Source organism: Leuresthes tenuis, unplaced genomic scaffold (genome assembly GCF_036924035.1).
Source record: "Leuresthes tenuis unplaced genomic scaffold, fLeuTen1.0.hap1 SCAF_12, whole genome shotgun sequence".
Classification (NCBI taxonomy): domain Eukaryota; kingdom Metazoa; phylum Chordata; class Actinopteri; order Atheriniformes; family Atherinopsidae; genus Leuresthes; species Leuresthes tenuis.
Window position 1 is genome coordinate 32,907,987 of NW_027325366.1, and position 15,568 is coordinate 32,923,554.

Sequence of the window (15,568 nt, forward strand, 5' to 3'; positions counted from 1 at the left end):
AACGTTTGTCGGGGTCCCCCGTCAGGAGGAGCTTTAACTCTCACCTCCAGCAAAGTTTCAACCATATCCCGGGGGAGGTGGGGGACATTGAGTCCGAATGGGCACTGGTCGGAGCTGTGGCCGTAAGGTGGTCGGTGTCTGTCGTGGCGGCAACCCCCGAACCCGCTGGTGGACACCAGTGGTGAGGGAAGCTGTCAAGCTGAAGAAGGAGTCCTATCAGGCCTTTTTGGCCAGTGAGACTCTGGAAGCAGCTGATGGGTACCGACAGGCCAAACGGGCTGCGGCTTCTGCGGTTGCTGAGGCAAAAACTCGGGCCTGGGAGGAGTTCGGTTAGACCACGGAGAACGATTTCCGGACGGCCTCGAAGAGATTCTGGTCCACCATCCGGCGTCTCGGGGGGGGAGCGGCTCACAGTCAACACTGTGTATGGTGGGGACGGGGCTTTGCTGACCTCAACAAGGGACATTGTGAGTCGGTGGGGGAATACTTCGAGGACCTCCTCAATCCTACCAACATGTGCTCGGAGGAGGCAGAGTCGGAGAGCTTGGAGACAAGGCCTCCCATTTCTGGGGCTGAGGTTGCTGAGTTGGTCAAAAAGCTCCTCGGCGGCAAGGCCCCGGGGGTGGATGAGGTCCGTCCTGAGTTTCTCAGGGCTCTGGATGTTGTAGGGCTGTCTTGGCTGACACGCCTCTGCAGCATCACGTGGACATCGGGGACAGTGCTTCTGGACTGGCAGATTTGGGGTGGTGGTCCCCCTCTTTAACAAGGGGGATCGGAGGGTGTGTTCCAACTGTAGGGGTGTCACACTCCTCAGCCTCCCTGTTAAGGTCTATTCGGGGGTACTGGAGAGGAGGATCCATCGGATAATCGAGCCTCGGATTCAGGAGGTGCAGTGTGGTTTTCGTCCTGGCCGTGGAACAGTCGGAGCCAGGGCGTTGAGGGTGTCTGATTTGGTGACCTCAGAATCGGGTCTCTTCTTTTTGCGGATGATGTGGTTCTGTTAGCCTCGTCAGGCCGTGACCTTCAGCTCTCACTGGAGCGATTCGCAGCTGAGTGTGAAGTGGCTGGGATGAGAATAAGCACCTGCAAATCCAAGACCATGGTCCTCAGCCGGAAAAGGGTGGAATGCTTCATCCCAGTCCAGAACCTTGTGGAACACCATAAATGTGCAACCACTCTCATGACCACTAGAGGTCACATGTTTTGAGTGTAATTTTATGTCAACAAATACCATAAAGAAATGTTTAAGTGAGGTAGACAGTCTCATAAAGTTTTTTTAGTTTGGATATATTTATGCAAACAACTGCAACCAAAAAGTAGTGTGTTAAGGTGAGGAAAAAGTCAAAGTTTGGGCAACATGAAAAATAACAATCGACAACCTTTAATCACACTTGACAACAATCATAGAAGTTACAGAACATCAGTTTCTATAGGGACCAAAGCCATAGTGAAAAGGTGAGAAAGAAGGAGGAAAGGAAGCATATAAAAGTGTTTCAGTCAGAGAGCAGTCAGAGTTCAGCAGCTTCTCTATCCTGTGATGATGGAGGAAACTGAACTCTGCTTTCCACAGCTCAACACCTCCTGCAGGAGGATACAGCGTCCTCACTTTGAGACCATGTTGATTTACGTTCTGCTGTCCTGTATTGCTGTGCCGACTGTGATTCTCAACATGCTCGTCATCATCTCCATCTCACACTTCAGGTAGAAACACACTATTGTTTAATGTTTTCATGTTTAACTCTGTGCTGTATCTGCTTTCTCATGAGTGATAACTGATATAAGGGACAAGAAGAGTTGAAATGTTTCTGTTGTTCCTCCACAGGAAGCTCCACACTCCCACCAACCTCCTCCTCCTCTCTCTGGCTGTGTCAGATTTATTTGTCGGCATATTTTTGCTCTTTCTTATTGTACTCATAGACGGCTGCTGGTACCTCGGTGACCTCATGTGTATTTTATATCAGTATTCAACATATATCATTGCCTCTGCATCCACAGGAAACATGGTGATCATATCTATTGATCGCTATGTGGCTATTTGTTACCCTATGCATTATTCCTCTAAAATCACACAGAAACGAATGAAGATCTGTGTCTGTGTGTGTTGGATCTGTTCATTAATATTTCATAGTCTGATTCTGATGGATAACCTGAAACAACCAGGCAGGTATAACTCCTGCATTGGAGAATGTGTCTTTGTTGTTAACTACATTGCAGGATATGCAGATCTGACTTTTTCCTTCATTGTTCCCATTGGTGTAATTATAGTTCTGTATCTCAGAGTATTTGTGGTGGCTGTGTCTCAGGCTCGGGCCATGCGCTCTCATATCACCGCCACCAATCTCAAACATTCAGTAACTGCTAAGAAATCTGAGCTGAAAGCAGCTAGGACTCTCGGTGTTGTTGTGGTTGTGTTTCTACTGTGTTTGTGCCCATATTATTGTGTTGCTCTTTCAGGCCAAGATAGCTCACTCAATTCATCTCTTGCTTTTGTAACATGTTTGTATGCCTTTAACTCCTGTCTCAACCCCATAATCTATGCCTTTTTTTACCCCTGGTTCAGGAAATCCATTCAGCTCATTGTTACACTTCAGATACTGAAGCCTGACTCCTGTGACATCAACATGATGTAAAGACACTTCATGATACTTGAGCTCAGCACAGATAATAGTATTTAGATGTGAAGATACTTTGAGTTCCTCTGTTTCCACAAACACATCATCAGTTACATCAAGTTCAAGTGTGTGGGTTTACTTTTGTTCAACCTGTGAAAAACATAATTGGCATTAAAGGAGGACGCCTATTCTGAGGGCTGTTGTGTTGAATTTAAAATGTTTCTTGAACTATGCTGATGATATTTAAATGTAGGTAAGAGGATGTTTTCTCACTTTCAGAGGAGCATATCGACACTGCAGTATTATTACTGTGACACCAGATTAATGCCTGTAATCACTGAGCTGTAACAATTCTTAAACCAGGACTAAAATTACATACAAACATCTATAAATCTTTTTAAAGTCAAACCTTTCTGTGTCAGTCTAGTTTTTATCTTCCCTGGTAATCTTTTCGAAGGCCTTTCATGAAATGTATGACTAGAGCACTTGTATAATAATCTTCCAAATGTAATGGTTGATTGAGAACAGAACAGCTATGCAGGGCTTTTTCTCTGTCACACAGATGGAGGCATTGGACACTTTGACATGTGGTCCATGAAGCTGAAAAGCAGATTTATATGCAAGTCAGATGGATTAATATACACATTCCTGTTTTTACTAAAGATTGAACTTTGGAGCATGAACAGAGTACCTAATAACATTTGTGTCTGATTGAATTTTTACATCCAGAAGGGATTCGAACCCCAAGAGGATTATCTGCAAGTGTGGGTCAGGTTTTGAGAGTCTCGATTTCATTCAGACTGACATGTGCACATTTATCTTAAAAGTCCAGTTTCGGTCAGCATTAATGACAATGATTAGTTTCTCTCCAGTGTAATGTTACTGTGCTTATTCTAACATTATGAGATATATTTTAAAAGTCCAGCTTTAGTTGTACCAACACAATAATTCTATCTTTCCTAACTCCATGTAAACATGTTATAATCACTGCTTTCAATGAACAGTTTCTCCTTTGTTTTTCTTTTGTATCACATTTATTCACAAGCATCCCAATAAACATGAGCTGTAAACAAAATGTCCTATCAGGGCTTACCTCAGGGCCATTTTTAGATCTATGAAGTTTTGCTGAAAATGATTTAAAGCTCTCCAATGAGCTGTCACCTTATCGTGGTGGGGGAGTTTGCACGCCCCAATGAGTCTGGGAGCTATGTTGCCCAGGGCTTCAAGCCCCTGGTAGGGTCACCCAAGGCTAACAGATCCTAGATGAGGGACCAGACAAAGAACAGCTCAAAAGACTCCTTATGATGAAAAATAAATTTGGACAACGTCATCCCTTGCCAGGATGTGGGACACCGGGGCCATCCCCCGGAGCCAGGCCCGGGGGTGGGACCGGCAGCCGGGCCTGTGCCCATGGGGCTCGGTCAGGCATAGCCCGAACACATGACGTGAGTCCCCCTTCAGACGGGCTCACCACCCGTGGGAGGGGCCAAGGGGGTCGGATGCCATGTGAGATGGGTAGCAGCCGAAGGCGGAGGCCTTGGCGGTCTGATCCTCGGCTACTGAAGCTAGCTCTTGGGACGTGGAATGTCACCTCTTTGTTGGGGAAGGAGCCAGAGCTGGTGCGCGAGGCTGAGCGGTTCCGGCAAGATATAGTCGGACTCAGCTCAACGCACGGCTTGGGCTCTGGAACCAGTCCTCTTGAGAGGGGTTGGACTCTCTTCCACTCTGGAGTTGCCCGTGGTGAGAGGCACAGAGCAGGTGTGGGTATACTTATTGCCCCCCGGCTGTGTGCCTGTACATTCGGGTTTACCCCAGTGGACGAGAGGGTAGCCTCCCTCCGCCTTCGGGTAGGGGGATGGGTCCTGACTGTTGTTTGTACTTATGCGCCAAAAAACAGTTCAGAGTACCCACCGTTTTTGGAGTCCATGGGGCAGGCACTAGAGAATGCTTCTACCGGAGACTCCCTCGTTCTGCTTGGGGACTTCAATGCTCACATGGGCAATGACAGTGACACCTGGAGGGGTGTGATTGGGAGGAACGGCCCCCCCAGATCTGAATCAGAGTGGTGTTATGTTGTTGGACTTCTGTGCCAGTCATGGACTTTCCATAACGAACACCATGTTCAGGCATAAGGGTGTCCATATGTGCACTTGGCACCAGGATACCCTTGGCCACAGTTCGATGATCGACTTTGTGGTTGTATCGTTGGACTTGCGGCCGTATATCCTGGACACTCGGGTGAAGAGAGGGGCGGAGCTGTCAACTGATCACCACCTGGTGGTGAGTTGGCTCCGCTGGTGGGGGAGGATGCCGATCAGACCTGGCAGGCCAAAATGTATTGTGAGGGTCTGCTGGGAATGTTTGTCGGGGTCCCCTGTCAGGAGGAGCTTTAACTCTGACCTCCAGCAGAGCTTCAACCATATCCCGGGGGAGGTGGGGGACATTGAGTCCGAATGGGCCATGTTCCGTGACTCCGTTGTTGAGGCGGCTGATCGGAGCTGTGGCCGTAAGGTGGTCGGCGTCTGTCGTTTCGGCAACCCCCGAACCCACTGGTGGACACCAGTGGTGAGGGAAGCTGTCAAGCTGAAGAAGGAGTCCATTGTGCAACTGGTATGGGAGCTGTCAGACCAGTTAGGGTAACCCTAACCCTAATGCCACAACTTCTTCCTCTGTCAACACAAACCTTCCGTTGTCCGCCATGTTTGTTGTCTTGTAAGTGACCCGCAAACACAGGAAGCAGTTGGGCTGAAAGTGTGCTACATCAGACTTGATGTGAACACAGCTGTTTCCATCCCTTTTGAATCAACCAAAACCCGGCGCTAGCGAGCGTATTTTCATTTGTGCAAATCAGGGGATTTTTATTCGACTTATGGTGTTTCCATCATAATTTTCCGATGCGATACTTCTCGATGTGCATCGAAACAGGCTGATGAAAATGCACCTAGTGTTTGGAACATAACTCAATTCTTTGTCAGCATGCATGTAGCAGCTGAAAAACTGATAAACCGTAATGAGAAATGAGCCTGATGAAGGTTCTGCCCAGCACCACTCATCCGGTTTAGCTTCAAGCAGAATGATGAAGTGACTGGAAGGACACCATCATAACGCCATTATAACAACTCATCTTTATTTTCTTTATGGAACGAAAGTAACTTTGTTAGGTTTTCCTCTGTGAGAGGGAGCTCAGCAGAGCCAATGAAATGTCAGTCATCGAATGACACACATAGTATACTCTATTCCTTTTTCCCCTTCCTCTCTTTAAAGCAAAATAACTAAGAGTACACAACATGTGTTATGCACATACTGGAGAAACCAACATAATTAGTCCTTGTCCAGTTTAAACTAGGGGAATCGTATCTCAGTTATCTAGTTCAGATGAGCAAGCAATTGTGTTACAGTGGTGTAAATGAGACTGTATGGTGCATATGTTTGAGATGTCAATGGACTAGTTATCAATCAAACAATGCACCTCATACTGACAAGTTCAATACTTGGTTATCAGCTCATGCGACATGAACAGGCCTCTGAGTAAACAACAACAATTACACAACAAAACTTCAATGCCTGAGCAGGGCAGCAATCCAACAACAACCCGATTCAGTTTCAGGTTTATTCTTCGTGCCACAAAGTAATAGTGGTTAAACCAGCCACTAAACCTGTGGTCTGTGTACCCTTTGTGGTCTCTGAAGAGATGCAGGGTACAGATGAGCAGAACCAGCAGGTTCCTCCACAGGCTGCTGAATGTCAGCTCCTCCCAGCTGAGGCTTGATAGATTCGGGGTGAAGCTGGTTGTTGATTGGCGATGAACACCCAGCTGCTGTTGCCTCTGCTTCTGAGGAGTTTTTCCACAGGTCAAGAGGACTTATGGCTGCATCCAATGTTTCGTTGTCAAGAGCTGGATGTGGCACCTTCACTGGTACAAACTGGTGAGAGTCTTTGAAAACCCAGCCGTTATCCAGTGGGGTCCTGGAGTGATAAGACTTCATCTTATCATGATAAGCAACTTTGATGCTGAACTTTGGGCCCTTCTTAATATGGTAAAAATAAGTCGTCCAGTATTCCAACGATGAAGAAGGGGCCCTCTCAGGTGGGGAGGAACTTTTGTACCTTGTTTCTCATTCCACTTGTACCTTTAAACAAGTGCCACACTGCAGCACCAACTTGATACTACACTTGGTGGATGTTCTTGTTTTATAGTCTCTTTACACGCTGAACTGATTTCCCTATAACCTCTCATGCCCACTGGTGGGAAAACTGTAGTCTCTGGCAAAGCTGCAGGATGTACAGTGGAGGGTCGTTAGTTCAGTCATTGTTTGGTGGGGGGACCTGCAACCAAGTCATCTGGTTCAGTTATTTCCCGCCCAAATGGCCTCATATTAGGCGTGATGCCAGTGGAGCCATGTTTTATTGTACAATCCACCTTGACTGCAAATGGGATCATTAGATCTCAGTCCTACTGGCAGCGCTCTGCCATAGTGACCAGAATCTTTTGGCAAAGTGGTGTTAAAAGCAGTTCACGTGTCTATCTAATTGTGGGTGGAAAGATGTGCTTTTTATCTTTTCAATCCCCAAAAGCTCACAGCAGACTTGAAATTGGTGCCCTGGTCACTGTGTGCAATGTGTGGTGCCCCGTACCAGCACAGCCACCCTGAGACAGTCTTATCTGCTACTGTTGAGGCCCTTTTGTTGGGCAGTGGGTAAGCTTCCAACCACTTGCTAAGATAATCCCGTACCACAAGAATGTATTGGTCATGTCTTTCAGTTTCATTCAGTGGTTTCATCAGCTTGACTGCTATTCTTTCCATGGGAGCACCAACCCTCACTGTGCCCAGTTGCTCATGATGTTCCCTAAAGGTAATATGTACTCAGAGATCAAAATTCATCCCAGTCCAGAACCTTGTGGAACACCATAAAAATGCAACCTCTATTGGTCACCACTCTCATGACCACTAGAGGTCACATATGTTTTGAGTGTAAAGAAGTATAAAGAAATGTTTAAGTGAGGTAGACAGTCTCATAAAGTTTTTTTTAGTTTGGATATATTTATGCAAACAACTGCAACCAAAAAGTAGTGTGTTAAGGTGAGGAAAAAGTCAAAGTTTGGGACACATGAAAAACAACAATCGACAACCTTTAATCACACTTGACAACAATCATAAAAGTTACAGAACACCAGTTTCAATAGGGACCAAAGCCGTAGTGAAAAGGTGAGAAAGAAGGAGGAAAGGAAGCATATAAAAGTGTTTCAGTCAGAGAGCTGTCAGAGTTCAGCAGCTTCTCCATCCTGTGATGATGGAGGAAACTGAACTCTGCTTTCCACAGCTCAACACCTCCTGCAGGAGGATACAGCTTCCTCACTTTGAGACCATGTCGATTTACGTTGTGCTGTCCTGTATTTCTGTGCCGACTGTGATTCTCAACATGCTCGTCATCATCTCCATCTCACACTTCAGGTAGAAACACACTATTTTTAATGTTTTCATGTTTAACTCTGTGCTGTATCTGCTTTCTTATGAATTATAACTGATATAAGGGACAAGAAGAGTTGAAATGTTTCTGTTGTTCCTCCACAGGAAGCTCCACACTCCCACCAACCTCCTCCTCCTCTCTCTGGCTGTGTCAGACTTCTTTGTCGGCATCTTTTTGCTCTTTCTTATTGTGCTCATAGACGGCTGCTGGTACCTCGGTGACCTCATGTGTATTTTATATCAGTATTCAACATATATCATTGCCTCTGCATCCACAGGAAACATGGTGATCATATCTATTGATCGCTATGTGGCTATTTGTTACCCTATGCATTACTCCTCTAAAATCACACAGAAACGAATGAAGATCTGTATCTGTGTGTGTTGGATCTGTTCATTAATATTTCAGAGTCTGATTCTGATGGATAACCTGAAACAACCAGGCAGGTATAACTCCTGCTTTGGAGAATGTGTCTTTGTTGTTAACTACATTGCAGGATATGCAGATCTGACTTTTTCCTTCATTGTTCCCATTGCTGTAATTATAGTTCTGTATCTCAGAGTATTTGTGGTGGCTGTGTCTCAGGCTCGGGCCATGCGCTCTCATATCACCGCCACCAATCTCAAACATTCAGTAACTGCTAAGAAATCTGAGCTGAAAGCAGCCAGGACTCTCGGTGTTGTTGTGGTTGTGTTTCTACTGTGTTTGTGCCCATATTATTGTGTTATTCTTTCAGGCCAAGATAGCGCTCTCAATGCATCTTCTGCTTTTGTAACATGTTTGTATGCCTTTAACTCCTGTCTAAATCCCATAATCTATGCCTTTTTTTACCCCTGGTTCAGGAAATCCATTCAGCTCATTGTTACACTTCAGATACTGAAGCCTGACTCCTGTGACATCAACATGATGTAAAGACACTTCATGATACTTGAGCTCAGCACAGATAATAGTATTTAGATGTGAAGATACTTTGAGTTCCTCTGTTTCCACAAACACATCATCAGTTACATCAAGTTCAAGTGTGTGGGTTTACTTTTGTTCAACCTGTGAAAAACATAATTGGCATTAAAGGAGGACGCCTGTTCTGAGGGCTGTTGTGTTCAATTTAACATGTTTCTTGAACTATGCCGATGATATTAAAATGTAGGTAAGAGGATGTTTTCTCACTTTCAGAGGAGCATATCGACACTGCAGTATTATTACTGTGACACCAGATTAATGCCTGTAATCACTGAGCTGTAACAATTCTTAAATCAGGACTAAAATTACATGCAAACATCTATAAATCTTTTTAAAGTCAAACCTTTCTGTGTCAGTCTAGTTTTTATCTTCCCTGGTAATCTTTTCGAAGGCCTTTCATGAAATGTATGACTAGAGCACTTGTATAATAATCTTCCAAATGTAATGGTTGATTGAGAACAGAACAGCTATGCAGGGCTTTTTCTCTGTCACACAGATGGAGGCATTGGACACTTTGACATATGGTCCTTGAAGCTGAAAAGCAGATTTATAGGCAAGTCAGATGGATTAATATACACTTTCCTGTTTTTACTAAAGATTGAACTTTGGAGCATCAACAGAGAACCTAATAACATTTGTGTCTGATTGAACGTTTACATCCAGAAGGGATTCGAACACCAAGAGGATTATCTGCAAGTGTGGGTCAGGTTTTGAGAGTCTCAATTTCATTCAGACTGACATGTGTACATTTATCTTAAAAGTCCAGTTTCGGTCAACATTTATGATAATGATTAGTTTCTCTCCAGTGTAATGTTACTGTGCTTATTCTAACATTATGAGATACATTTTAAAAGTCCAGCATTAGTTATACCAACACAATAATTCTATCTTTCCTAACTCCATGTAAACATGTTATAATCACTGCTTTCAATGAACAGTTTCTCCTTTGTTTTCCTTTTGTATCACATTTATTCACAAGCATCCCAATAAACATGAGCTGTAAACAAAATTTCCTATCAGGGCTGACCTCAGGGCCATTTTTAGATCTATGAAGTTTTGCTGAAAATGATTTAAAGCTCTCCAATGAGCTGTCACCTTATCGTGGTGGGGGAGTTTGCATGCCCCAATGAGTCTGGGAGCTATGTTGCCCAGGGCTTCAAGCCCCTGGTAGGGTCACCCAAGGCTAACAGATCCTAGATGAGGGACCAGACAAAGAACAGCTCAAAAGACTCCTTATGATGAAAAATAAATTTGGACAACGTCATCCCTTGCCAGGATGTGGGACACCGAGGCCATCCCCCGGAGCCAGGCCCGGGTGTACCCACCGTTTTTGGAGTCCATGGGGCAGGCACTAGAGAATGCTTCTACCGGAGACTCCCTCGTTCTGCTTGGGGACTTCAATGCTCACGTGGGCAATGACAGTGACACCTGGAGGGGTGTGATTGGGAGGAACGGCCCCCCCAGATCTGAATCAGAGTGGTGTTATGTTGTTGGACTTCTGTGCCAGTCATGGACTTTCCATAACGAACACCATGTTCAGGCATAAGGGTGTCCATATGTGCACTTTGCACCAGGATACCCTTGGCCACAGTTCGATGATCAACTTTGTGGTTGTATCGTTGGACTTGCGGCCGTATATCCTGGACACTTGGGTGAAGAGAGGGGCGGAGCTGTCAACTGATCACCACCTGGTGGTGAGTTGGCTCCGCTGGTGGGGGAGGATGCCGATCAGACCTGGCAGGCCAAAATGTATTGTGAGGGTCTGCTGGGAACGTTTGTCGGGGTCCCCCGTCAGGAGGAGCTTTAACTTTCACCTCCAGCAGAGCTTCAACCATATCCCGGGGGAGGTGGGGGACATTGAGTCCGAATGGGCCATATTCCGTGACTCCATTGTTGAGGCGGCTGATCGGAGCTGTGGCCGTAAAGTGGTCGGTGTCTGTCGTGGCGGCAACCCCCGAACCCACTGGTGGACACCAGTGGTGAGGGAAGCCGTCAAGTTGAAGAAGGAGTTCTATCGGGCCTTTTTGGCCAATGAGACTCCGGAAGCAGCTGATGGGTACCGACAGGCCAAACGGGCTGCGGCTTCTGCGGTTGCTGAGGCAAAAACTCGGGCCTGGGAGGAGTTCGGTGAGACCACGGAGAACGACTTCCGGACGGCCTCGAAGAGATTCTGGTCCACCATCGGAACTCGGGGGGGGAGTTGCTCACAGTCAACACTGTGTATGGTGGGGACGGGGCTTTGCTGACCTCAACAAGGGACGTTGTGAGTCGGTGGGGGCAATACTTCGAGGACCTCCTCAATCCTACTAACATGTGCACAGAGGAGGCAGAGTCAGAGCTTGGAGACAAGGCCTCCCATTTCTGGGGCTGAGGTTGCCGAGGTGGTCAAAAAGCTCCTCTGCAGCAAGGCCCCGGGAGTGGATGAGGTCCATCCTGAGTTTCTCAGGGCTGTAGATGTTGTAGGGCTGTCTTGGCTGACACGCCTCTGCAGCATCGCTTTGACATCGGGGACAGTGCTTCTGGACTGGCAGATTTGGGGTTGTGGTCCCCCTCTTTAAAAAGGGGGACCGGAGGGTGTGTTCCAACTATAGGGGGATCACACTCCTCAGCCTCCCTGGTAAGGTCTATTGGGGGGTACTGGAGAGGAGGATCCGTCGGACAGTCAAGCCACATTCCCCAAGTGGAGGAGTTCAAGTATCTCGGGGTCTTGTTCACGAGTGAGATACGAATGGAACGTGAAATTGACGGGCGGATCGGTGCAGCGTCTGCAGTGTTGCGGGCGCTGTACCGACCCGTCGTTGTGAAGAAGGAGCTGAGCCAGAAGGCGAAGCTCTCTATTTACTGGTCAATTCACATTCCCATCCTCACCTATGGTCACGAGTTGTGGGTAGAGACCGAAAGAAGGAGATCGCAAAAACAAGCGGCCGAAATGGGTTTCCTCCGCAGGGTGTCTGGGCTCTCCCTTAGAGATAGGGTGAGAAGCTCGGTCATCCGGGAGGGGCTCGGAGTAGAACCGCTGCTCCTCTGCATCGAGAGGAGCCAGGTGAAGTGGCTCGGGCATCTGGTTAGGATGCCTCCTGGACGCCTCCCTGGTGAGGTGTTCCGGGCCCGTCCCACTGGGAGGAGACCCCGGGGAAGACCCAGGACACATTGGAGAGACTATGTCTCTCGGCTGGACTGGGAACGCCTCGGGGTCCCCCCGGAAGAGCTGGAGGAAGTGGCCGGGGACAGGGACGTCTGGGTTTCTCTGTTAAAGCTGCTGCCCCCGCGACCCGACCCCCGGATAAGCGGTAGATGATGGATGGATGGATGGATGATTTAAAGATGACTGCAATTACAATGGAATGAAAATTAGCCGCCAGTCATGTTTCCATCCAAAAGTGATTTGAATCATTAGGAAATGTGCCTGTAAAGAAATTCGACTCCTGTGTGTTTCCATCAAAAGTACGGACTTTGGTGAAAACTACTGATTCGCGTGAGTTTTCTGAAGGTTGGCAAGACAACCAGCCTCTAAACATTTTACCGGCTTCCCGACCCGGAGTGTATCACCACGGAGAAAGGACTTGAACCTTTATTGAGAATCGTGCAAGTGGTATTGGAGCTGTCAGACCAGTTAGGGTAACCCTAACCCTAATGCCACAACTTCTTCCTCTGTCAACACAAACCTTCCGTTGTCCGCCATGTTTGTTGTCTTGTAAGTGACCCGCAAACACAGGAAGCAGTTGGGCTGAAAGTGTGCTACATCAGACTTGATGCAAACACAGCTGTTTCCATCCCTTTTGAATCAACCAAAACCCGGCGCTAGCGAGCGTATTTTCATTTGTGCAAATCAGGGGATTTTTATTCGACTTATGGTGTTTCCATCATAATTTTCCGATGCGATACTTCTCGATGTGCATCGAAACAGGCTGATGAAAATGCACCTAGTGTTTGGAACATAACTCAATTCTTTGTCAGCATGCATGTAGCAGCTGAAAAACTGATAAACCGTAATGAGAAATGAGCCTGATGAAGGTTCTGCCCAGCACCACTCATCCGGTTTAGCTTCAAGCAGAATGATGAAGTGACTGGAAGGACACCATCATAACGCCATTATAACAACTCTTCTTTATTTTCTTTATGGAACGAAAGTAACTTTGTTAGGTTTTCCTCTGTGAGAGGGAGCTCAGCAGAGCCAATGAAATGTCAGTCATCGAATGACACACATAGTATACTCTATTCCTTTTTCCCCTTCCTCTCTTTAAAGCAAAATAACTAAGAGTACACAACATGTGTTATGCACATACTGGAGAAACCAACATAATTAGTCCTTGTCCAGTTTAAACTAGGGGAATCGTATCTCAGTTATCTAGTTCAGATGAGCAAGCAATTGTGTTACAGTGGTGTAAATGAGACTGTATGGTGCATATGTTTGAGATGTCAATGGACCAGTTATCAATCAAACAATGCACCTCATACTGACAAGTTCAATACTTGGTTATCAGCTCATGCGACATGAACAGGCCTCTGAGTAAACAACAACAATTACACAACAAAACTTCAATGCCTGAGCAGGGCAGCAATCCAACAACAACCTGGTTCAGTTTCAGGTTTATTCTTCGTGCCACAAAGCAATAGTGGCTAAACCAGCCACTAAACCTGTGGTGTGTGTCAAAATTCATCCCAGTCCAGAACCTTGTGGAACACCATAAATATGCAACCTCTATTGGTCACCACTCTCATGACCACTAGAGGTCACATATGTTTTGAGTGTAATTTTATGTCAACAAATACCACAAAGAAATGTTTAAGTGAGGTAGACAGTCTCACTGAGTTTTTTTAGTTTGGATATATTTATGCAAACAACTGCAACCAAAAGGTAGTGTGTTAAGGTGAGAAAAATAAAGTTTGGGCAACATGAAAAACAACAGTCAACAACCTTTAATCACACTTGACAACAATCATAGAAGTTTCTATAGGGACCAAAGCCGTAGTGAAAAGGTGAGAAAGAAGGAGGAGAGGAAGCATATAAAAGTGTTTCAGTCAGAGAGCTGTCAGAGTTCAGCAGCTTCTCCATCCTGTGATGATGGAGGAAACTGAACTCTGCTTTCCACAGCTCAACACCTCCTGCAGGAGGATACAGCTTCCTCACTTTGAGACCATGTTGATTTACGTTGTGCTGTCCTGTATTTCTGTGCCGACTGTGATTCTCAACCTGCTCGTCATCATCTCCATCTCACACTTCAGGTAGAAACACACTATTTTTAATGTTTTCATGTTTAACTCTGTGCTGTATCCGCTTTCTTATGAATGATAACTGATATAAGGGACAAGAAGAGTTGAAATGTTTCTGTTGTTCCTCCACAGGAAGCTCCACACTCCCACCAACCTCCTCCTCCTCTCTCTGGCTGTGTCAGATTTATTTGTCGGCATATTTTTGCTCTTTCTTATTGTGCTCATAGATGGCTGCTGGTACCTCGGTGACATCATGTGTATTTTATATCAGTATTCAATATATATCATTGCCTCTGCATCCACAGGAAACATGGTGATCATATCTATTGATCGCTATGTGGCTATTTGTTACCCTATGCATTACTCCTCCAAAATCACACAGAAACGAATGAACATCTGTGTCTGTGTGTGTTGGATCGGTTCATTAATATTTCATAGTCTGATTCTGATGGATAACCTGAAACAACCAGGCAGGTATAACTCCTGCATTGGAGAATGTGCCTTTGTTGTTAACTACATTGCAGGATATGCAGATCTGACTTTTTCCTTCATCGTTCCCATTGGTGTAATTATAGTTCTGTATCTCAGAGTATTTGTGGTGGCTGTGTCTCAGGCTCGGGCCATGCGCTCTCATATCACCGCCACCAATCTCAAGCATTCAGTAACTGCTAAGAAATCTGAGCTGAAAGCAGCCAGGACTCTCGGTGTTGTTGTGGTTGTGTTTCTACTGTGTTTGTGCCCATATTATTGTGTTATTCTTTCAGGCCAAGTTAGCGCTCTCAATGTATCTGCTGCTTTTGTAGCATGTTTGTACGCCTTTAACTCCTGTCTAAATCCCATAATCTATGCCTTTTTTTACCCCTGGTTCAGGAAATCCATTCAGCTCATTGTTACACTTCAGATACTGAAGCCTGACTCCTGTGACATCAGCATGATGTAAAGACACTTCATGACTCTTGAGCTCAGCACAGATAATAGTATTTAGATGTAAAGATACTTTTAGTTCCTCTGTTTCCACAAACACATCATCAGTTACATCAAGTTCAAGTGTATGGGTTTACTTTTGTTCAACCTGTGAAAAATATAATTGGCATTAAAGGAGGACGCCTGTTCTGAGGGCTGTTGTGTTCAATTTAAGATGTTTCTTGAACTATGCCGATGATATTAAAATGTAGGTAAGAGGATGTTTTCTCACTTTCAGAGGAGCATATAAACACTGAAGTATTATTACTGTGACACCAGATTAATGCCTGTAATCACTGAGGTGTAACAATTCTGAAATCAGGACTAAAATTACATGCAAAAATCTATAA

The 15,568-nt window shown here is 45.7% G+C and overlaps 3 protein-coding genes across 3 annotated transcripts; all 3 read left to right on the forward strand.

The window, feature by feature from the left end:
• Window positions 1-1,537: 1,537 nt before the first annotated feature.
• Window positions 1,538-2,630, forward strand: LOC140320005 (trace amine-associated receptor 13c-like). The gene is made up of 2 exons (XM_072397766.1): window positions 1,538-1,701; window positions 1,823-2,630. The coding sequence occupies exons 1-2, from the start codon at window positions 1,538-1,540 to the stop codon at window positions 2,628-2,630; spliced, it is 972 nt and encodes a 323-aa protein (XP_072253867.1).
• A 5,274-nt stretch (window positions 2,631-7,904) lies between these two features.
• On the forward strand, window positions 7,905-8,993 carry LOC140319271 (trace amine-associated receptor 13c-like). Its single transcript, XM_072396860.1, has 2 exons — window positions 7,905-8,065; window positions 8,186-8,993. Exons 1-2 carry the CDS (start codon window positions 7,905-7,907, stop codon window positions 8,991-8,993), a joined length of 969 nt encoding a protein of 322 aa, XP_072252961.1.
• A 5,113-nt stretch (window positions 8,994-14,106) lies between these two features.
• Window positions 14,107-15,195, forward strand: LOC140319272 (trace amine-associated receptor 13c-like). The gene is made up of 2 exons (XM_072396861.1): window positions 14,107-14,267; window positions 14,388-15,195. The coding sequence occupies exons 1-2, from the start codon at window positions 14,107-14,109 to the stop codon at window positions 15,193-15,195; spliced, it is 969 nt and encodes a 322-aa protein (XP_072252962.1).
• Window positions 15,196-15,568: the final 373 nt, after the last annotated feature.

Excerpts from the sequence above, each read along its gene's own strand:
- LOC140320005 (XM_072397766.1), top strand. The coding sequence starts at position 1,538 with ATGATGGAGGAAACTGAACTCTGCTTTCCACAGCTCAACACCTCCTGC. Across the intron at positions 1,702-1,822 it reads ATCTCCATCTCACACTTCAG|GAAGCTCCACACTCCCACCA; the intron begins GTAGAAACACAC and ends GTTCCTCCACAG.
- LOC140319271 (XM_072396860.1), top strand. The coding sequence starts at position 7,905 with ATGGAGGAAACTGAACTCTGCTTTCCACAGCTCAACACCTCCTGCAGG. Across the intron at positions 8,066-8,185 it reads ATCTCCATCTCACACTTCAG|GAAGCTCCACACTCCCACCA; the intron begins GTAGAAACACAC and ends GTTCCTCCACAG.
- LOC140319272 (XM_072396861.1), top strand. The coding sequence starts at position 14,107 with ATGGAGGAAACTGAACTCTGCTTTCCACAGCTCAACACCTCCTGCAGG. Across the intron at positions 14,268-14,387 it reads ATCTCCATCTCACACTTCAG|GAAGCTCCACACTCCCACCA; the intron begins GTAGAAACACAC and ends GTTCCTCCACAG.